The sequence below is a fragment of the Rhipicephalus sanguineus genome, chromosome 5, assembly GCF_013339695.2.
Source record: "Rhipicephalus sanguineus isolate Rsan-2018 chromosome 5, BIME_Rsan_1.4, whole genome shotgun sequence".
Lineage (NCBI taxonomy): Eukaryota > Metazoa > Arthropoda > Arachnida > Ixodida > Ixodidae > Rhipicephalus > Rhipicephalus sanguineus.
Window position 1 is genome coordinate 1696183 of NC_051180.1, and position 23351 is coordinate 1719533.

At 46.1% G+C, this 23351-nt stretch overlaps 1 protein-coding gene across 1 annotated transcript in view; it reads left to right on the top strand.

The window, feature by feature from the left end:
• LOC119393119 (anionic trypsin-2-like) overlaps positions 1-23351 on the top strand; it is a 140638-nt gene that overhangs the window by 73286 nt on the left and 44001 nt on the right. The window contains exon 5 of the mRNA XM_037659944.2: positions 13270-13415. Within this exon, the coding sequence (XP_037515872.1) occupies positions 13270-13415 (146 nt within the window). The remainder of the gene's footprint in view (positions 1-13269; positions 13416-23351) is intronic.

A 23351-nucleotide genomic window follows, 5' to 3' on the forward strand; every position in this document is an offset into this window, starting at 1 on the left:
TAGTGCAAATCCTGTCAGCGCCGCAAAAAACAGCAGCCCTTCCAGCAGGAAGTCTTCAGCCCATTCAAATATCATCTGAACAATTTATAGGGTAAGTCTTGACCTCCTTGGTCCTTTCCCTTTATCGGTCAGTGGAAACAAGTGGATTGCTGTTGCCACGGATTACACTACTCGGTATGCGATCAGGCGGGCCTTTCCTACCAGTTGTGCAACCAACGTCCCTGACTTCCTCCTAGAAGACGCCATGCTTCACCACGGCCCTCCTCGACAAATGCTTACCGATCGGGGTCGATACTTTCTATCACAGGTTGTCCAAGGCTCTTGCGCCACGAAACACAGGTTCACAACTGCGTATCACCCTGAGACCAACGGGCTCACAGAGAGGCTCTATTGAGCTATCACAGAAATGCTCGCAATGTAGTACGTTTCTTCCGACCATCTTGACTGCGACGCCACTGTGGCATTCGTGACAATTGCCTATAATACGTCCCAGCATTATACTGCAGGTTTCTCTCCATTTTTCCTCTTGCACGGACGAGAACACACGCCAACGTTACTAGATGAGTAACATTGAACCCATGCTACTTTTTGACAAGCTCCTTCCTGCCGTTGCCCACACGACATTAGCATACGCCCGTGATGTCATCTCTAGAGCTATAGAGGCATTTGTGATTGCCCGCCTGCGTCTTAGCGCTTCGCAAGAAAAGCAACAACTCGTATACGATGCTCGCCCCCGCAATGTCCACTTCAACCCTGTTGACACGGTCCTTCTCTGCACGCCGTTACGGCGAGTTGGCCTGTGCGGCCGTACCCCGGTGCGTACAGAGTCTTGAGCCAAGTCACCGATGTCACATACGAAATCGAACCTGTTCACACCACCATGGCGCGATCGTCTTCTGATATTGTTCACGTCAATCGACGGGAGCGACATAATGAAGGGATGCCGTTTTGAACCGTCGTTTCAGAGAGAGGTTCTTGGCAATTGCTTGTACCTTCAGAAGTACCTTCAGAAGTGCTTAGGTAACCTCATAGTTCCCGATCCCTCCTTACTATCCAATTCGGAAGGCGTAATTCATCACTTAAAGAGGCGTGAACACGGTCGATACAGTGCATTTAGTGTGGACGTAGACTATATGTATTATTCGATACCACAGGAGGAACTGCTGACATGTGTTAAAAGTTCCATTGCATTGCACAATGACAAATACAATTTTGTCACCAAATGTGGCATTTGTGCTTCATAATTCTTGGAAATCTTAAGATGGTATTTACATTCAACCGTTATCGGGTTCGAAGACAAGCTGCACACACAAAATAAAGGTATTTGCATCGGGTCTAGGATTGCCCCAGTTCTCAGTAATGTTTTTTTAGGATGTGTAGATGAAGGTATTGAGCAGGCTATAGAATATGAAAATGTTAGTATTTTTCGTTATGTCGACGATTATCTGGTACTGATTATGAGGGCCGTTGTTCAAAAACAACGAATGAAATTTTGGAGCTCTTCAAGCAGCAAGGCAAGGGCCTTAAATTTGCACATCAGCTTCCAGAGCAGCAAAAATTAAGATTTCTTGATTTGACGCTTTCCATGGAGGCCGGTCGTGCATGTTGGAAATTTTGGCCGCGCTCCAGAAAAGGCATCTTAAGTTACTCGTCGTCCCACTCCAAGGTTGTTAAGGATGCTGTCGCCATTTCCTGCTTAAGGTCCGCTGTCCAGAAGACATAGTGGTGCAGGTGGGCCCCCTGGCCCTTCTCACATTCTGTCCAGAAGACATGCGTTCATACATTAGCAGAAAGTGTGTTTAGAGAAGTAGGCCACTTGGTGTGCGTAGGTTTTCCGGAACATGTAGTGACCGGATCATGTGAAAAGATAATCAGAGCAATAAAGTCTGTACAGAAGGGGGAGAAGAAAGGAAAAAACCTAGGAAGTAACGAGAAATTCGCCGCCGTACCGTACGTACATAAAATGTCTCATGAATTGAAGAACGTATATAGCAGGCAGGTTTCGTGCCCAAGTAGTTTTTTGCGTGCCTAATCAGATGGGAGGAATTTGAGCACGCGACAGCAAGAAGGCAGAAGAAAAGGATGAGAGAAAGAAGGTAGGATGCGGTGTGAGCCACCGGAGCCCAGCCACTGACTGTGCCACAGGTGTAGTGTACAAGCTCCCCTTGTCGTGTGACTCTGTATACATAGTATTAATGAGCACTAACAGACAATAGTGCCAAGGAAAGTATAGGGGATGTTATTAGTAGTAAATGTAAGGTAAATGTTGAAAAAAAAGTGGATGAAAAGATAACTTGCCGCCGGCAGGGACCGAACCTGCGACCTTCGAATAACGCGTCCGATGCTCTACCACTGAGCTACGTCGGCGGTCATCCCCTCGTCCGCTTTATGAAGTATATATGCGCATTTAAACTTTGGAGTGTTAGTCAGCGCCGATCGCAGCCATGACGGCGAGTGTGGAGCACTTTTTCTGCCTGTTGGCGTCACGTAGCACATGATCTTTTTTACGAGCTGGCAGCTGACCATTAATCCCTCGCATACTACCTGAAGGCATAAAGTCTGCCAGAACGAGACCCTCGCTATGAATGAAGGAAAGAAGGTGACTTTTTAAGGGCTCGTTTTTCTTTGTTGGACACAATATTAATGAGAACTAACAGACAATAATGCCAAGGAAAGTATAGGGGGCGTTATTTGTAGCAATTAGAATATAAATGTGAAGAAAGTAAAGTGGACGTAAAGATAACTTGCCGCCGGCAGGGACCGAACCTGCGACCTTCGAATAACGCGTCGGATGCTCTACCACTGAGCTACGTCGGCGGTCATCCCCTCGTCCACTTTATGAAGTATATATGTGCATTTAAACCTTGGAGTGTTAGTCAGCGCCGATCGCAGCCATGACGACGAGTGTGGAACACTCTTTTTCTGCCTGTTGGGCGTCACGTAGCACATGATCTTTTCACGAGCTGGCAGCTGACGAATAATCCCTCGCATACTACCTACAAAAAGCATAATAAATTATTTAAAATAAATACACCGCAAGGTAACTATCCTTGTTGATATTATTTACACAGCAGTGCTTAGAAACATGGCATATGCTTTAAGTGCTGTCGAGATTTGAGTCGCAGAGTCGTCTACCAGGGCCGGAAGGTACAATGAAAAGTGAAAGTTGCGCACTCTCGTAAGGATGGAGCTCAGGTATTCCGGGTCATAGTTCACATTAACGAGAACTGTTTTCCTCCTGGTCCAGACATAGAAGAAACAATGATTCATTTGGCAACAATACATGGTGAATTGTACCTGACTATAGTAACCCCCCCCCCCTGCCTGACGTGGAAAGGAAATATCCATCATCCCCTTTCCTTACATCATATTTTCCACTTTCTATTAGAGAGGAGCAGTCTTCTATGCAGGGACACTTAATTATAGCATCTGTGCCAACTAGTCCATCAGGGTTTGCAGATAGGTATGGATCTCTTTGAGACACTATAGTTCCTGATCTTGCCACAATTAGACCAGTTTCTTGCTTAAATACTTCCCTGGCTAGAGGTTCACACTGTGTACCATGCACAATTGCCTTGTTGCCTTGGAAGGTAGGCTTCAGAAGGCGTGCTAATGCTTTTTATGGCAAAGTTTGCTTGCGCTTTGGAATTTTAGAGGTCATTGATGCAGTAATTCTTACTTTTCTGCTGCCTTCTCATACACTGTCACGTTGCTCCACTGTTCCTTTTGCAAATCTAAGCTGAGCATTTAGAGGTATGTCCAGGGTGTCGGAACGAAATGTTTTTCGTTTCGGTTTTAGTTTGGTTCCGACGCAAAAAGTTCCGTTCCGTTTCTTTTCCGGAACGAAAAAAAAAATATTCCGTAATGGTACGTAACGGTTTTTTTATGCAAAAATTTGAAGTTAAGGTAATCATAAAAAAACATTGGATTTGTGATGTAGCTACTTTCCCTCCTCTTAAGAAAGTGGGACAAGGGTAAAACACGCTCTTCAGGGGAGCGGAAATAACTGTACCACGAATTCCTACCAACTAGCACAAACCAGTATTAATTTCAAAGTCATAGTATTTATTTTCTCAAAAGGCAAATATGAACTGTTTTAGTGGGCTCAATGCTTTGAGTCAAGAGAGTGAGCACAATCTCAGAAGCAGCACGTCATTGAGTGTACTCTCTGATGTGCGAGACCGCTGTTCTGATAAAAAAGATCGCCAGGCCTGCGCGGAACACGCAGCACAGTCACAGCCAAAACTGGAGGAGGGGACTTAGTAGAGCCCGTTGTATTGTCTCTTGGGCCAACTAATACAAGTACACGTGTAAGGTCCCACTACGCCATAAATAATCATAATTTTTCTGCAGTAGCCAAGTTTGCACTAGGTCATTTTTCGTCATTCTTCGGAAAATCGTGGTACCCGCTACACATCTGTAAGGCATTATGTGCACTTTGTACTGTGGCCGATGATGATGAAGAATTATGACTGAGCACTTTGCAGTGGGTGCGAAGCAGTGTTGCGGCATGGGCGCCTCCATTCTATTCCAATGCCATTCCGGGGAATTTGAACTTACCGCAATTCCATTCCTTTCAATTCCTCGGAATGAAAAAACTTAGCCCATTCCCACTCCTGGAATGGCCTAGCAGCTAATTCCATTCCTGTAATTCCTCAACGTAGGAAAGGCACCTTGATAGTTTTATCGGGTCAAGAATGAACGCCCCACAAAGCTGATGTTCATCAGATGCATTAAGAACTGCAAAAATACGCAAAACACGTTACCAAGGCCGAGGGATATTAGCTTGGTGACATATCTCGTGCAGTATAACCACCCTACTAATTCCCATAGGGGCAGTCCTCCCGCTACCTATAGTATTTTCATGGTCAGCATGTTTGAACGAATGGTGATGTTTTATATTGTTTAAGCTTAAATGTGTTAATACTAAAATGACGACATAGCGTATTTTTATGCTGAAAAAAGATGTAGTCAAGAAGACTAAGCAGTTTTGCCGCGCGCCTGGAGCGGTCGTGAATACGGAGAAACTAAGATTTGGTTAATGGGGAACATAACCCTCCAGATCTGCTGGTATTAGTTGGAACAGTGCACCGCTCGCGCACCTTGTGCCTTTCCATCGAATACGGAACACTGGGCCGCACTGCTCGTCAGCACTCACGCTTGTCAAGCGCGCCTCGCAAGCATGGATGGGGTGAGGAGAACTTTCTGTGTTCGCCTGTGCGCAGGTATGCAATGTCTTCCTTGTCGCAAAAGGTTATTTACGTATGTCAGGTACTAAACTGCTCGTGAGATAAAGATCAGGCTGTGCATAGAGTATCGCCACTTTCGTTTTGGGGTATCAATGAGAACCAACGCGCAGGGGTAATTTGTTTCTCCCTTCAGTATCTCCTGGGATAATGCATTTGTTTGTACACTAACTTATGCCTAGGTTTGTAGTAGGCGCGTTGCTTATAAATGTGGCGTTCTTGTAATCAGCCAAACCATGTTAAGAATACTGCTTTATTGTTAAATTCGAGGCTCTAACTTACTAATGTTTGAAGTTTGAAAAACAGCACGTAGACGAAAACGTGCTCTATTTTCGGAAAAAGACGTAATTCCATTCCCATTCCATTCCGTACAAAAGGCTCTTAATGTCATTCCCATTACATTCCTCCAAGCTTTGTCCGCATTCCATTGCGGGGTCGCAAAAATGTGGAATGATTCCGGAGTCATTCCAATTCAGGAGTGGCAACTCCGCAACACTGGCGGGAAGCATTAAACCACACACTCTTTGCGCTATTAACATTGTGTGATTACTGGTTGTTATTTTACTCTTCTGCCACGCTATATTGCATATGTTAACATGATTCCTTGTCCGACATGACGCGTGTGTAGAATATTTTTGCGAAGGAGTTACAAGCAACAGCGTGGCACTGTGGTGGAAGACCCGACTGCCACGCAGAGGGCGCGGGTTAAAATCACAACGGATCTTAGACATTTGTTTCTCATTTAATTTTTTCTTATTTCACGCGATAGCGGTCACGGACACCGGCGGCGGTGGACAACTATGGCGCCAAATTCAGCTGTTGTGATCTCATAACAGCTTTCGCTGTAACAAACTTCTGCGCCGACGATGCCCTCTCCACTTTGGCCTGCGTGACAGGCGCGAAAAAGTCCACTTCCGTTAATATAAACATCTCTGGTTGCCACTGTTTTTGTTTCTCGCACAATTTCAACACATCTTTGCGTCGGAATTCCTGCCTGAGGTACGCGCTAAAACTGTACTCTGAGATATGCTCACATTGCATGAGCTCAGTTGTTCAGGATTGCGAAGTTTTCTTGTGAGCCGAAAAACGATTGAAAAAATTTCGGTTTTACTCCGGAACGAAATAATAGATAAAGTTTCGGTTACGTTTTCGTTCCGGTGAAAAATATCGTTTTTTTCGTTTTTTGCTTTCGGTTTTCGTTCCGTTCCGACACACTGGGTATGTCTACATATCTTTTGTTAAATTTGGCAGAGCACTCGCAGTTGTCAGGTCCTATATCACTGTGAAGGCCATGAGATGGTGCACTGCAATATTCGAGTCTCATTTGTAGGATCTACATGTGGAGCATTTAGTATTGTGTTTAAAATGGTACCCCGTACTAAGGCAAAACCTTTCAATGGACATGTTTCAAAGCTTTTCAGAAGTTAATTATGGTCCTTAAACATTTGAAATTCCAGATGACGTTGCCCCCTATTTGGTTTCTCAGACTCCATTCGTCTTCTTAGTGTGAAGTCCATTTCTTCTATTTGCCCAGGGAGTACATTCTTCTTAGTGCCACGATTCCACTCGGCACTCTATCAAACTCTGTCTTCCAAAGAAGAGCTCCTGGAACAAGAGTTGTTCCATTTATAAAAACCTTCCAGTGGCACGCATTGAAAACTCCTGCAATACTGATATTGATCTTAAAAAATGATGGTAATCTTCCATTAGGTGAAGTGCCGTAGACTAAAATTAATGCGAAATATTCATTGTATTGAATAATAGTTTAAATGAAACACATTTACACTTCATATTAGTAAGGTACACCTAGCTCTTCTCTGTAGCCAGAATACCTGTCATACATGTGCCTGAATACCTGCTCCGATACGCTATAAGGGGATGAAGTTGTAGTTTTGGTAATTTTATACGTCTTTGCTATCATGACTGTACAGTAGCTACGAATGGTTTATAAACTTCATTTTCTTTTATGAACACAATTTTATACAAACTTCTTAGTAATTTTTTACCCATTTTCAATGAAAAGAGTGCCAAAGGCAAGTTCAAAAATGTCGAAGTGACCTTGAAAAAAAGTGTGCGTAGCTAAAGCATGGTTCACAATAGTACGCAAGTTTTTTTTAGTTTATTTAGCATTTCGACAAGGGGCATCTCGCAAAACTGAAGTCTATAATTCAGACAGCCAAGTTGAGTGGCATTGTGATGCATAGGGTGGTAACATGTAAAACAACGTACCCATATGGCTGCAAGCCCGTGCTGCACCAGCCATACAAGAGCAGTCTCCTGTGACGACACTGCCGCTGGGTTGAAGGCAGACCCAAGCTTTGTGTATGGGTGCACTTAGTGCCTGGGACTTTTCAACGTCTCCTTTGATGAAGATGTAGTGCGTGGCTGTGTCCTCGTGTACAAGCAAGCAGCCTACTTTCCCACTTTCGACGTAGTTGTATGCTTCAGTGCTTTTGATGGCATTCATATATTCGAGGTCACATGCCTTCGTCTTTAAAAGGTAGTAGATAATGTGGTGTTCTTGAACAGGTGGCCAGAGCTTCATGTTCTCCTGCCAGTCCTTGATGTCCCCGAATTTGGGTGGACATAACGCATCTGCACAGAATACATAGCAGTGACACATAAGTAAACAGTACTTACACCAATGCCCTTCACATCATAGACACAGGTAATAGTTACTATTATTAAAAGCTCAAGCAGGGCCATAGCCAGGGAAGCAGTTTAGGGGGGTTCAACACCTTTCCTACATTCCTTCTCTTTATCTCTCTCTCTAAACACCACTCGCCTCCACCCCCCCCCCCCTAAGTTTTTACATCTTGTGTGTGTACACACATATACGCGCGCACATACAAACACACGCACGAGCATACATGAAAGGAATCTGAGACCTCCCCTCCCTCCCATATCGAAGAAAAAGTTCTGGCTACGCCCCTGGGCGCTGTCTCGGACAGCTAAATTTTCGCCATGTCTTCGCACAGCACGCTTGTAATAAGGGACATCGAGATCCGTCCGTGCACACTATCATGTTTACTAACGGTACTTCAGTTTCTTTGGAAAGCTTCATCGTTACCAAAGTCGCGCAGACAGTTTCCAAAAGGGATCGATGAACGATACTGCGGGGGAATGCTGTGATTACACGCTTTTGTGAGCAAGACACATGGCTGTAAGAGCGCTTGTGCAGGAAAAATCTCGTTCTGCAAAACTATCTGCAAAGCGTACGCTAATTATTACGTGATCCGCGCAGAAATGCCGAGTTCTCACAAAACTTAGTGCGCAACCTGCAGTATGCGGTACCAAATCATTGCTGTACTCTTTCGCAGGCTGCATGCCAATAATAGGAGATATTGCGACTCACGCGCGCACACAGCACGCCCGTTTTGTACAAATGTAACGGCGTACGTACCTGATGAAGTTGCTTCCGCAGTCTGCACTGCACGTGCTGTAGACATTCTGCACAGTCGAGTATGGTCTTCTCGACGTTTCACAAGGAAACAGCACAAATTTCCAGGCGAGGAAAAGCGCGACACATGCTTACCGTCGGACTGAAGTTGGGAAGTTTCGCGTTTGATTTGCGGAGCGTCTGCTAGCATGGCAGTCCTGGGTGTTGCTTCGCCGCGCTTGCGACAGATGGCGCGACGCGCAGTCTAAATATGGCGGCACGCATTGAATTCGCTGTGTTCTGGTGTAAATGCGCGCCGCACGTTGCGTTGGGATGCCTCGATGTGCACCAACATGCTTGTGTGAGCAGGACGCGCATGCATCGTCTGACACGACAGGAAAGCTTCTAAACATTGTATTTGATCTCGAAATAATAACAAAAATGCCTACCTAATGCGCCAAAACGGAAGTTCAAAAGTAGCCAGAAAGTAGTCATGGAGCCAACCTGAAATATTGATTTTCAGACGGTGTCGTAAAGTAGCAAATCTGGCGCAGTGTAGCCCCCAACGGCAACCCTGTCTTTGAGTACGCCGTGTCAAACTCTCAAGAAAAATACATTTCACACAAGGCTGCATTTATTAAATACTATACTGCGCTTTAAGCAACTACACAGGAAACGTTGCAGGCACGTTCCACACTTCTTATATCTCGGGATAGCCAGATCCAAGCCTAGCCGCCTCCTAGAAGCCGGTGTACTTGCAAACAAATTAAAAAAAAGACACTTGGGTCGCTCTGCGCTAGTACAGTGCAATCATTCTTGTGTTGTGAGACGTTCGATATCACCAACGGCAAGTGCAATGATGACATCATTAACAAAGCAGTTGATTCAGTTATTGAGCACGTCAGACTATACGTCACGCAAGAGGACACTGTCACCTTTCGCGATCATCTCAGAATACGGCACCAGTTGACATCGGCGGCGACACCTTCCCTGTTGCAGCTGCCGCGCACTGAGCACACTACCGCTCTCATATAGTTCACTGTATTGCGAATCGCAAGGTCGCAGCGGAGCGCCAGACGGAAGAACCAGCGTCGCAGGCTTCTCGAGCCGAACTGCGCGTGCCTGGCTTGCGCTATTCGCGCCTCGAGCGCGCGCCGCCCGTGTTTATTAAGGCGGAAGCCTTCGATGCCTCATCAAATGCGAAAATTGACCGTCTGCGGCGTCCCGCGGCGCCGGCGTCAACATGAGTGATGCTAACATGAGTGCATTCCACAGCCATTCGGCTGTGGAATGCACTTCCCGATTCTATTGTGTCCGAAAAAAATATCGATAAATTTCGTCAACTCATCATTTCACATTCCTCCGCATAACCTCGACAAAATGTATAACGCCTTTTTTTTCTCGTTGTGTGTGTTTTATTGGCTCTCTTATGTATGACTTGGTTATTTCTTCTTGCTCGTTCATTGTACTCGTATGTTTTTGTTTTTTTTACTGTGCATTACCTGCGCGTGTACGAAATGTGTCAGTTGACGTTTCTATAAATTGTATTAATTATTTACACCGTTGAAATACTCATTTTTACTTTTCGCCTCTACAGTTATTTTTAGCCATTATTTCAATGTGTTTAAAAAAGGATATGTGTGCTTTGAGCCATTTCATCCTGTATGATATGTATTCATTATATGTGCTCATGTATTTTTTGTGATGCCCCCCTTACCCAATGCCTCTAACGAGGCCTGTAAGGAATCTTTAAATAAATAAATAAACAAATATAATCGCGCGATGACGTCACCCCATGACGTCACAGACCGCCAAATGTGTGACGTAATCATGACGTCACGCGATGAAGTCATCTCATGACATCGTGACTTAGTAAAAGGTAGGCCGATCACGAAAGCAGTGGAAGACCACGTTAGGTGTGGAAATATTTCGGAGGGATGCGGGGGAGGATTAGTACATCGACTGATAAGAAGGAGGAGAAGATGGCTTTTACCTTCGAGCCGTCTTAGGTGAATGCATAAGGAACCCTGTGAGTTGTCTTTTTCTCTTCTTTTGCAGCCTGCACGAAGGCGCCGGATGAGTGTGCCGACCAGGCCCGTAGTGGGGGGGGGGGGGGGCTAGGGGCCTGGGCCCCCACCGAAATATTGGTGAAGTAGGTATTTTTATAGCAAAATAAACAAGGAAAATAGGTGTTTTTTCGCAAATAGTCAGTGTTATCAGCAAGTGCCCCCCCCCCCGCCCCCCCGAAAAAAATTCCTGGCTACGGGCCTGGTGCCGACATAGCGTCCGTACGTTGCGGCGTTGAGTGGCGCTACATCCTATCCTCAGTGCAGGTTAATCGACAGGTATCAGCCCCATTAACCTTTCCCATGTCACTTCTCTCTCTTAAAGGCGTGTAACACCGTCATCAGCAACACGCGGTAATTACCTTATTGATACGTCTGTACAGAACCTATCACTTTCTTGACTGCAAATGACAAAACACTAACAAAAATGTGGAGTAGTAATGATGTCCATCAGTAGCGTCTCTGATTGGAACGTCTGGCGTGTGTGTGTGCGTGTGTTTTAAATGCGAAGCATTTCTTAGCGAACCTCTGGCACTTTGAGCGTTTCTATCTACGTATCTATCTATCTATCTAGCCGCCTACGCCTGGGTGCTCTCATGATCGCCTCCTTAACTTGGTGAAGACCAAAATTTGCATGGGAGGGTGAGAGGATTTGACGAATATGATTGCCGGGTCATGACATGAATAACGTTAAAATCCTGTCGCGTACGTCGTCAAACCCTTTCCATTAGACACGTGTGGCACATACCCATTTACCAGGGGCGGCGGCGTACGGGTATGCACCACAGGTGATTGACAGTTTATATCTACCCAGGAACGGCGAGAACGGACATTGGTAACTTAGAGCGTTAAGGAAAACCAACAATGGCAGCGTTGACTCAACGAATGGAATGGAATGCATGAAAATTAGGATCCCTGCAGGAATCGAACCCAAGCATTCTGCGTGGCAATCAGGTATTCTACCACTGAGCCATGCCAGGTCTATAAACTGGTTTGGAAAAACAGCCTACGCAGGCGTAATATCGGTGCAACGCCAATTGTGGTTGTGGTGCTTGCTATCTAATTTTACAACAAAGCAATAAACACTACATGATACTCCTACGATGTGTACTCCTACGACACATGCATCATATCAGATTAACGTCTGTAGTTCCAGTGTTGGCTCCGCTTTTATTGCAGTCTAACAAACATTACGTTTGTATTCATATGATTTAGCAAGCTATATTGAAGCAATGCTCGACCCCGGAGGAATACATTAACGAAAGTTACATATGATATCCGCATCACCGCACCGTAAATTGCACTTAGTCCGAAAGAGCGACGCAGTGTCCACTTCATTTCTCACGAGGCTGGGCGATGGCCTCATGCTGACCGAGGATGATGCCAGATTGAGTGACAGCCGTTTTGTAGAATAGGCTACGTAGGCCATATACGCCCAGGTAGTCTACGAATACGACAAACACCATCCACTGATGTTGGTCCACGTAGCACTATCCAGGCCTACCAGCATCGACGGCCTATACCTCACCAACGCGAAGGGTGGCTTCAGGTTCCTACTTGTTGCCAGCTCTGTCGACAGCCGATTTGTCGACGAAATGACCGAGCATGAGGATGTAGATGCGGTCACTGACCAAGTCAAGGTGAAAAACACAGAGACGTTTCGGGACCCATACGGGTTCCTTGTTCACACTAAGCAGGCAAGAGCCGTGTGTCGCTTTTTTATGCTAAAATATGACGTAATGAACGGGTGTAGGTGTAGGAACCGAGGCATCCTAGAAATCCAACAGCTCTACTATACCACATACTTCACTACACATGGACCCCTCGTCACCACGATCACGACCGGATCCTATAACAAGTCATGACCAGCTGCTGGTGCTCATTGATCACGGTGATGATGCCCTTGTTCAAGAACTGTCAATAACTTCTTCCACACATGCACGCGAGTTCGTGAAACGTGCGTGCGTTCTCGGGACACATATGCGGCTCTTCAACATATATATCTGTGCGTATAAAATTTAAACATATCTTTAGCGCCATTTTGTAACGCGTCGCTCTGCAAAAAAAGTTACGCCACAGTCACCTACCCGCCACATGCTTCGCATAACATCGACTCCCACGGTACGTGGGATCTGCCGAATTTTTTTCGTTTTCATTTTATCTCTCTCTCTGTCCTCTTTATTACCCCTATTTTCTCACCGCTGTGCAGGGTAGCAAACCGGTCACTCGCGCCAGGCTAACGGGCTGCGTTTCCTTTTCATCTATCTCTCTCTCTTTTCTTGGGGTGGGGGGGCGTTTCAACCTTATTTTGTGCATGTTAGTTTGTGCGTTTGTATTTGTGCGTGTATATATACGCATGTAGCCGCGGGGAGGGGGGGAATTGAAACCTCCCCCCCCCTTCAGCCGCCCGGCTGCGCCAGTGATGTCCATGGTTTTTATCTCTTTACGATCTCTCCTAGTTAGTCAATTTGCTAAGCAGGCGAATAAATGTTAAGCACATCTGCATTAACTATACATTTCTAACTCTTCTGCATTAACTATACATTGACTGGTGTCACGTTCTTTTGGTGTTTCTAAGAGGGCCGCCATTCGGACGTGCTGATGGAAGTCATGCTGCCCGTGTGGTCACACGACAAGTGCGTGCGAGCCTACAAGAACTACAATAAAATAACTGCATCCATGCTCTGCGCTGGGTACGTGGAGGGAAAGAAGTCCTCCTGCAGCGTGAGTACGTTTTAGATGCGAAGCATCTTATGGCGGAGTTCAAATCGGAGGTGTGGTGGTGGTGTGCGGCGTGACCTCCCCTACTGCGCATGCGCGAACCCTCTCCACACACCTCCTCTCCCAAATTCCCCTTCTCCCCTTACCCTCCCACCTTCCCCTCCCCTCTCACTACTTCCCCTCTCCCACTTTCCCCCTCTCTCCTTCCTCTCCCCCTTCCACTCTCCCCTTTCTCTCTCCCACTTTCTCTCCACCTTCCCTCCCCCTCTCCCCTCTCCACTTCCCCTCTGAAACGCGGGCTCGACATGCCGAAACGCTGCTTCGCATCGCCTCATGGTCCCCATTAGCGGAGATGGTGTAATTTTTTCAAAGTCAGCTTTGTTATGTTATGTTATGTATGTTATGTTATGTTATGTTATTTATGTTATCCAAGCACCAAGCGTATCACAATAGCGCAGGCTGCGTCCACTCTGAGTTTTAAATTCCGTGTTTCCCTGCAAACCGCTAATTCCCCTCCTTAAAGAGGTAATAAATAATAATATCTAAGGTTTAACATCTCAAAACCACGATATGATTATGAGAGACGCCGTAGTGGAGGGCTCCGGAAAATTAGACCGCCTGGAGTTCTTTAACGTGCACCTAAACCTAAGTACACGGGCCTCAAACATTTTCGCCTCCATCGAAAATGCAGCCGCCGCTGCTCCTTAAAGAGGGTAAGGCGTGTATGTACAAACAGAAGACAAACAGAAGACAACCACACAAGATCGAGTGAAAGTGGGGGGAAAGGACAGTACTCATCTGTGCATGATCAGGTATGGTGACGTCGCCTGTGAAATGCCTGCGGAACTACGTTAGAGATAACTACTTAGGCACTTAATTTTGTCTTTATGCAAGTGAATCGAAGCTTAGTTCACGTATGCGCTTCCACCGCTATGGATATACGCCAAGCCTTGGCTATTAGACACCTTTTTTTCTTTCTTTCGTCCACGGTATAAAAGTGCGCATTTTTGGAAACTTGGCGTGCATTTACAATTTGACAGTGCGAAGACTAGATGGCGATTAACAAGCTTTCATGCTTCACTAACTCAACAAGCTCAATTTTCTATGCTCCGTCTACGAAATAGCTGAGAGACGGAGAAGGATGCGAGCACCGGAGGAAGGGGAATCAGGGAACGCATGGCCGGAAGGGCAAGCTACGATGAATAAGAATTCATCGTAGCTTGGAATGAGGAACCTGCCTTCGGCACACGTATTCTAATAATGGTAATAATATCTAGGGTTTAACGTCCCAAAACGACTATATGATTATGAGAGACGCCGTAGTGGAGGGCTCCGGAAATTTCGACCACCTGCAGTTCTTTAACGTTCACCTAAATCTAAGCACACGGGCCTCAGACATTTTCGCCTCCAGGCACACGTAATCTTCATTTTTTTTATTTTGGATTGGCGTAGTGATAATGACTTCGTTGGTAATCACCAATGATTCAGTGAGTCCACATTACTTAACATGGGTGCCGCCATGTTTGTTTGGGGCAAAGCTTTCGGGGGAGGCTTTGCTAAATTCCAGACGAAGCGTGCCCGACGCAAAACTCCAACGCTGGTTGTGTCTTCCGCATGCGCATTGGCTTGGACGCTATTTCTTCGGGGCCCCATTTTTTCCGGTCCTTATTCGAAAACTTCCTCGCGTTTCCAGCGATGCACAAACGTCGCCGGTGGACGCCAAAAACACCAACGGGCAGTGCCAGAAAGCATAGTGAGCACGATCGTCACCGAGCGTCGCTTCGTCACTTCTGGTATGCGCCATCGGTATGCGAGGGCACCCACTGACGCTGTCGCAGCCGACTGCCATGTTTCGTTGCCCTTGCGCCCGCTCAGTTCGGTCTCAAGATGCGAGTTTGTGCAATTTTCAGTTGCAGGTGAAGCAAGTAGTCTTTGAAGCTTACGAACAGGGAGCAAAGCGTGGGGATGTTCTCTTTGCCGAAAATGATTCTCCGAAATTTTGAACCCATACTGCTTTTTTTTTAAATACCAAGTGACACAGTACAAAGCGGTACTCTCAAGTGACATAATTTATTCAGTCACTCCACTCTCTATACAGAAAAGATACCAGAAGGTCATGCGTAGTGTATACTATGTGCAGCAACCACCACCACTTGATAAACAAAGCGCACTGGTGATACCGAATCCAAAAAGGAAAATTCAGTGCTAAACAACAAGGAACACTAATGCACTGTGAATCCAATGAAAAAATCCACAGCATATCCACGGGGTGAATGATGATGAGTGGGCCGAAGCTCCGGAGGGAATCATCGGTAAACTGTGAATACTCCGAGTAATTCGCCCAGTATATGACTAAGTAAACACGTGAGAACACCGTGTATATATTAAACATCAAACTTTTATTGTACTGTTGGTTTACGTGGCCTCTTCATTACAACGGTCCCCCTAGCGTACGTCGCCGCACTAAATCGAACGATTGCCTTCCACCAATGACACGTGCCATATGTGAATCTTCCGTGAATTCTGCCCAGTACATCATCAACGACGTGATATCGGGCGCGTATATACTAAAGGGTCGATGAGGGTCATGGCGACTTGCAGATCACTTTAATTTTACATGTACGCTGTGAATTTTTATTGTTTAATCACGCACAGGAGAAATCTCACATAGGCACTACTTTGGAGGTCAAAATCCAGTGCCTACATATACGGGGTGGTCAGTGAACGGTTGTGCAGCGCGAGCAGTCGGTTTTTAAAGACGATAGTCTTTCTTGGGGAATTTAAACGCAAAAATTTTGGTCTGTCTGTCTTTCTGTTTGTCGGCACGTCACTCGATTCAGCCACCCGGCCAAACTTGAACCACTTGATACCGCCCACCCATCTTGAACTGGTACGGCTGTTCATACTTGTGCACGTTATCGATCCAAAAGTAAATATTACGCATATCTGAGGCGCAACATCATTAGGTAAATATTAGGTGGTGTGTTCCTTTAATAGAAGATACATAGATACGCAATTTTAAAGACCCTAGTTTCTTAAGCTGCGCTGAAAATGCGACTGCGCTGACACTTGTCATCTCAGTGCCCTTTGCACAAGCTCAGGTTGTGTTTCGGTTTCGGTTCAGTATTGCGTTGTACGAATGACAGGGGCGCCGCTCTGGCATTCCTGTTTTACCCAGGCGACGTGTAAATAAGAGTTTGTGGAGAGTACTCGTTGAGTGCGGACGTTTCTTCTCCTTCGGCGCATCTCGCCAAACCGCGTGTTCGGGCTGGCCGGCGTCGCCGCCGGTCGCGTCGGTCACCGCCGGTCTTCGCCTGCCGCTGCGCCGGGACTACCAGCGCGCAACACAGCACTCATGTTTCCCGACGTACTGCCAGATGGCGTCCATATCTCACGCAGCGCCACTTCTATCGTCTTTAGACGACATTTGCAGCGAAGCACGCAGATACGCGGCCAATTTTTTTCAATCAAGAAACTCGCTAGCAGACGCTGCCTGCGTCGGCCTCGCGAGGCGAGAAGGGGGGGGGGGGGGGGGGGGTACTAGAGCACGCATCTGCAACGCAGCGAGCGCGGAGCGTCGGCGTCGCGAGGCGAGAGAGGGGTGGGGGGACTAGAGCACGCATCTGCAACGATGGATGGATGGATGCTATGAGCGTCCCCTTTAAAACGGGGCGGTGACATGTCTGCCACCAGGCTCGAAGGCGAAAAAAAAAAGAAAGAAGAAAAAAAACTTCCTTGTTTCATGTTGTCGTAATGCCTTATCTACATTGATTAAATCTATGTTATTATACCAAAAAATATAAATTCACGGTCCATCTCTCTGCCTCTTAAGGCAGAATGACCTTTTCTTTTCCCCAATTATTTATTTTTGTACTTTATCTCTACTTTTCTGCCACCAACACTCCAACCGTCTCTTACTTATTTCTATCGCGGACGTGTTCAGCCCTCCATCGTTGTCCCTAAAACCCAAGGCCTCATGTAGACTCGTGCCCACACGTACACCTGGGTGAATATCGCCACATTCAATCAGTACATGTTCCATCGTTTCCTTGGTTCCCCCGCAGCATGTACATTGTTCTTCTTCGTTACTGAATCTCGCTTTATAACTACGCGTTCTAAGGCAGCCCGACCTTGCTTCAAACAGTAAAGCGCTTCCCCTTGAATTATCATAAAACCTTTCCTTCCTTATTTCGTTTTTTCCTTTTCGGTAGTTACTCAGAGCCGGCTTCTTTTCCATCGCTGTCATCCAATAAGTCCTCTCCGCCTCTCTGACCTTCCGCTTAATGCTCCTTGTTGCCATATCGCCCGCACTGCCAGCCGTATATTTACTGGTGAGCCTCCTAGTTCTTTTTCTCCACTGCGTGTCAACGCTTTTTCTATACAAATACCTGAAAACCTTCTCTGCCCATCTACTCTCCTTCATTTTCCTCAGCCTCTCTTCGAATCTCATTTTGCTCTGCGCTTCCCTCACTTCAAAGCCTGTCCATCCCATATCACCCTTTACCGCCTCATTTGTCGTCTTCCCGTGAGCGCCCAACGCGAGGCGGCCCACCGTCCTTTGATTTACATCCATTCCTGATTGCACCTCTGACTTCATGCACACCACTGAGTTCCCAAATGTAAGCCCCGGAACCATCACACCCTTCCACAGCCCTCGAAGCACCTCGTACCTATTGTATCCCCATAAAGCTCTGTGCTTCATAATTGCAGCATTCCTCTTTCCCTTTGCTACCGATGCTTTCTCTTGTACCTCCATATATCTATCCCCCTCATTTACCCATACCCCTAGGTACTTGTACTCGCTTACCCTCGGTATTTTTTGGCCCTGTATTAATACCGTATGGTCTCCGTGATCATTGAATACCATCAATCCACATTTTGTTGCACTAAATCCTAGTCCCAGAGCCTCACACTCCCTTCCGCATATATCTGCCAGTCGCTGTATATCATCTTGACTGTCCGCAAATAAGACAATATCATCAGCATAAAATAGACCTGGAAGCTTCTGCTCAACCATCGCTCCGGCCTGTTTGTGTGACAAATTAAATCCAATGTTGCTACCTTCTAGCGTTTTTCCATCCTCGCCATGTACAGCATGAATAACAGCGGGGACAAAGGGCATCCCTGTCTCAGCCCCTTGCTAATTTCAACGCTGTCCTTGCTACTTATTCCTTCCCATTCTATACAAACTGTATTTTCTCGGTATATTTCCCTCAAAAGCTGTACACAGTCGTCACCCATGCCCACTTCCTTCAATATATCCCACAAAATTTCCTGATTAACGTTGTCATACGCCCCGGTGATATCTAGATAAGCTACGTATAAGGGCCTGTTTTCTATTTTAGATATTTCTATACACTGGGTAAGAACAAACAGATTATCGTCTAACCGCCTGTCGATTCGAAATCCATTCTGAAGTTCTCCCAAAATATCATTTTGTTCTACCCACGCTTCTATTTTTAATTTTACTGCCTGCATCACCAACCTGTATAGCACCGATGTAATTGTTAGCGGTCTATACGAGCGAATGTTATCCTTTTCTCCCTTGCCTTTATAGATTAAGGTCATTCTACTTTTTCGCCAACTGTCTGGTATTTCCCTCTCCTGTAAGCACTTTTCTACAGCTTTCAGCAGTGCTTCTTTAGTGTTATGTCCGAGTTCGTTAATGAGGCTGACGGGAACCCCATCTAAGCCCGGAGTAGTGCGCTTAGGAATTTTTCCTTCGGCCTTCTTCCAATTGAAATTCTCTAGTACTACATCTTCGTCGGTTGCACTGCTTTGCGTACTTTTACTCACCGGGGGAATCCCCTGGGGGACCTTTTTAAACGAATCGGCCGTTATCTGTCGGATGTAACCTAGTGCTTCATATCCTTCCAATTTATTTCCTCCTTCATCTACCATATGTTGCATTGTGACAGACTTCCTACCCAGCGCTTTTAGGTGGCTCCAAAATATCCTAGGCGCGGCCTTCTTCTTTTCGCGAATCTCTGTCATCCAGCGTTCACTTTCACCTTTAATTTTTGCCTCGACTAATTTCTGCACAATGGATTTTTGCTCTAAATATATTTCCCATATTTGGTTGACTTCGTCCTGTGGCCGCTTCTCCTTTTTTGCCTGTCTGTGCTCCCGTGATGCCTGACGTCGCATCTCGATCGCTTCCCGGATTTCTTTGTTCCACCAACTTTTTGGCTTTTTCTTTCCTTTCCAACAAATAGTTTTCTTCTCTATTTCCATTTCTTTCGTGATTACATGTAGCAGCTCACTATACTTCCAGTCTTTGCCTGGTAGTTCGTCTACTTTTTCCTCGACTCTTGCGGCTATATTTGTTATTTGTTTGTCATTTAGATACGAGCTGCCAAACTTTGATTCTATGTTCTTATTTTCAGTTTTATATCCCATTTGTAATATTATGCGTTTATGATCACTACCCAAGCTGTTAATGCCTTCTTCGTCTATTCTCATCTCTCTAAGTTTGTCATATATTCCTTCTGTCATGAGACAGTAATCAATGCTCGATTGCCTGTTTCTGACTTCCCACGTGATCTGCCCCTCACAATTAGGCCCCACGTTAACTATCTCAAGACTATGTTGCTCGCAGAGATCTAGCAATAACTTGCCATTGGTGTCTGAATATCCGTCAAGGTCATGAATGTGAGCGTTCATGTCCCCTAGAAGGATTATTTCGGCATCATGACCAAATTCTTTAATATCGGTGCTTATGCATTTCACTATCTCCAGATTCTTTTCTCTGCAGTTATTCCCTGTCCACAAGTAAGCTACACCTAGCCACGTTTTCTTTCCACCTACTGTGCCCGAAACCCATATGTGCTCTGAACACGTTTGTTTCACTCTCTCCCATTTTGTTCTGCTATGAATTAGCATTCCAACCCCCCACCTCTCCTTTCTGATGTGATCCTGTTACATCCTTCCCAAACATAATTTTCAATATGTGGTGGCTCTTCCAAGTCTCTAAGGTGTGTTTCTGTAACCGCATAAACACCTATCTGTTCCTTGTTTAACTGTCCCTCAATCTCTAACCATTTTGCCTTTTTTCTGCCACCCTGCATGTTAATGTAACTAATTGCAACACGCGCCTTCTCCCTTCTTTTACCTTTTCTCTGTTTTTTTCCTATACTACCTGTCAAAGAGTCCCCCTGGTTGTTTTCCTTATTACAAGCTACCATGGGCACCGAAGGGCCCGCGTGCCCCCCAAAAAAGCTACTGCACGTCCTGCAAGACGCCAACCCACCTCATGGCCAAGCCTGCTATCGAAGTGTATTCCGTCTCTTCGAAAACCACCCCACCTGTGCACCTCTCTGTTTATTTCCACTACCTCGATGCCTTTCTCTCTACTCATCTGCCATATCTCTTTGTTTGCGTCGACAACCGCTCTTTGCAGGTTGCCGTCACGCACCGGTACCTCCGGTATTGTGCATACCACTATCTGCACCTGAGGGGAAATGGCGCGCATTTCATCGACCCCTTTCGCCAATGTGGTCGCTAGTTCGGCTGATTCGTTACTCAAGACGTCGTTTAGACCTCCCGCGATTATCACGAGGTTACGTCCATTAGACTTAGCTGCGAGTTTTGCGTTAGCTTGTCTCATCACTGATCCCAGCCTATGGCCCGGGAACTTCCCTATTAAAACTCGTTTGTCGCCTCTCACCCTTTCCTTGACTGCTTCTGCGCATGTAGCTAAATTCGAGTCCCCGGCGATTATCACGTGATCCGACTTTTCTGCTGGACTCTCCCGCACCTGGCCACTGCACCTGTTACTAGCGCGTGCTACTGCTGTTGTTTTGTCCCCTCCCGTTCCCAAGACTACTTCGCGGAAGGTGGGTCCTGTGACCCTTGCACCTGTCTTTTCAAAACCTGTTTCCCCCTTCGCGCCTACTACTGTGGGGGTCGATGCCCCATTGTTCCCGCTGTCGCCTGCTTCCCTGTTCCCCATGGCTACCTTTGCTGGCATGGCTACCTTTGCTCATTCCTCCTCGGCTGACTTAAGCCTTTCCGCCATAGCCATCGTTTTTTCCCGCTCTGTCGCTACCGCTTTCTCCAGGTCGGAGATTCTCACCATGAGCTCATTCTGGGCGGCCATCATTATTTCCATCTTCGCCTCTAACTCGCATTGCTTACACTTGGCGTCAGCTCTCTCTGTCGTCTCATCCTCACAAACCTCTATTTTCCGCCCCATTCCGCATCCTGAACACTTTACGGTCTTTTTGACCATGTCTATAGATCGTTCACGCGGCAGATTAGATACACTTAAAGCCAAATGATATCAAAAAACTCCGCAAGTATGTTACACTTCAAAGCACCCGTGCACCTTTCAGCCACGTGGTGGCCGAACAAACAAATATTAAAGAAAAAACACCCGAAGCGACTGTCACACCACTTTGTACCAACAGTACAAAGTTGTAAGCTCTATTAAGCTGCAATCTAGTGGCTTAACTAAAGAAACAAGCTCGAATCATGCAAAAAAAAAAAAAAACCACTTATCTGACGCTGTCATTCCGGAGCCCACGAAAAACACGTCCGTCCTCTAGCAGCACCACCACGATCTCCCAGCGAGCGCCTGCGCGCCATCTAGGGATCTTTCTGAGAACTAGAGGTGGCTACGACAGCACCATCTAGTGAACACTATGTAAGCATGTTTCATGTTGGCTACCTTGTGCTTCCGAGCAAAACTAGCGCCGTGGTGTACCCAGAAATTCCCTAGTCAAGTTGACGAGAGTGACGAGAGGCCGAGTTGAAACTTGAAGTTAGAGGCACTTGATGACGTGTCTTCTTTAAAGATTTTGTGTATCTGTGTCATGCTTTGTTGTGTTACCTCGCGAGTGTTCGCTTAGAAGTGACTGAGATTGCTAAGACTACCAGCAGCCTCAATTACGACGTCATCGACTCTGCTGTCAGTTTGGATGAAGTGCGAAAGGCAGGGACAGAAAAGGCACACATACAACCACACATACTGCTCTACGTGTGGGTGTATGTGTGCCTTTTCTGTCCCTGTCTTTCGCGCTGCTCCCTTAAGTTATGTTGAACCAACTAGCCAACAAGTTCACTCTTCAAGGTATCAACGGTGTTCCAATGTAAGCGCCTGGTATAACTCAGTGCGCTCCAGAATGAGGGATTTGCCTTGTTAAGCTTCACCGCTGCACAGTGGCGTTATGCGAAGAAAACTAAACGTCACGCTGTGAACCTCTAGCCCTTCGTGGCCGAGAAGGGTTCGCTGCCGCAAAGTGGTTGATAAAACATTTACGGCTTCGAAGCAACTTAAAGGAATCAGTCATATCTCATGAGACTGTCCGAGACGTGTGAATATTAAAGTTTACAGGCGTATTTTCGATTTGTAATAATGGATATATCGAGTTATTTCGCGATCCCCTTCGAATCCGATGTGTCCGACGGTCTTCAAGTGAGGTGAAACATGAGGCACTCGAGAGCGTGCGTTGCGTTAAAATGTCCGTGTATGCCCTGCTTTATGTTACCTCGCGAGTGTTCGCTTGAATTTATACAGATCGTTAAGACTATCAGCAGCGCTAAGAAATTATTCCATCATCTGCGCATTTATTATTTGACCTGAAATGAGCTGGCGTTTGAAGTAGAAATCCGTAGTGGCGCCTCGTCGCAATTGCGCAGCAAGTTCACTATGCGATACGCTTCAGGCCATCTGATTCATTGGTATCTTGTAATAATATCTGTTGGCATATTTAAGGTTCTCCATGACACTATTCCAAGCTATTCCAAGAAGTGGCTTGGTCTGTTCTCTAATGTAGAGGTTTGCTGCTAATTTCGTTTGCGTGGCAGGTAAAAGAATTGAAGAAACCTTTGCTATGCACAATTGCGCATTTATTAGACGTTTGGGTGCTCGTACGGTGACTAGAGACGGCGTGGGTGCATTTTTTGTAATTAAAGAAGACAAAGCATCGGGTAACGTAT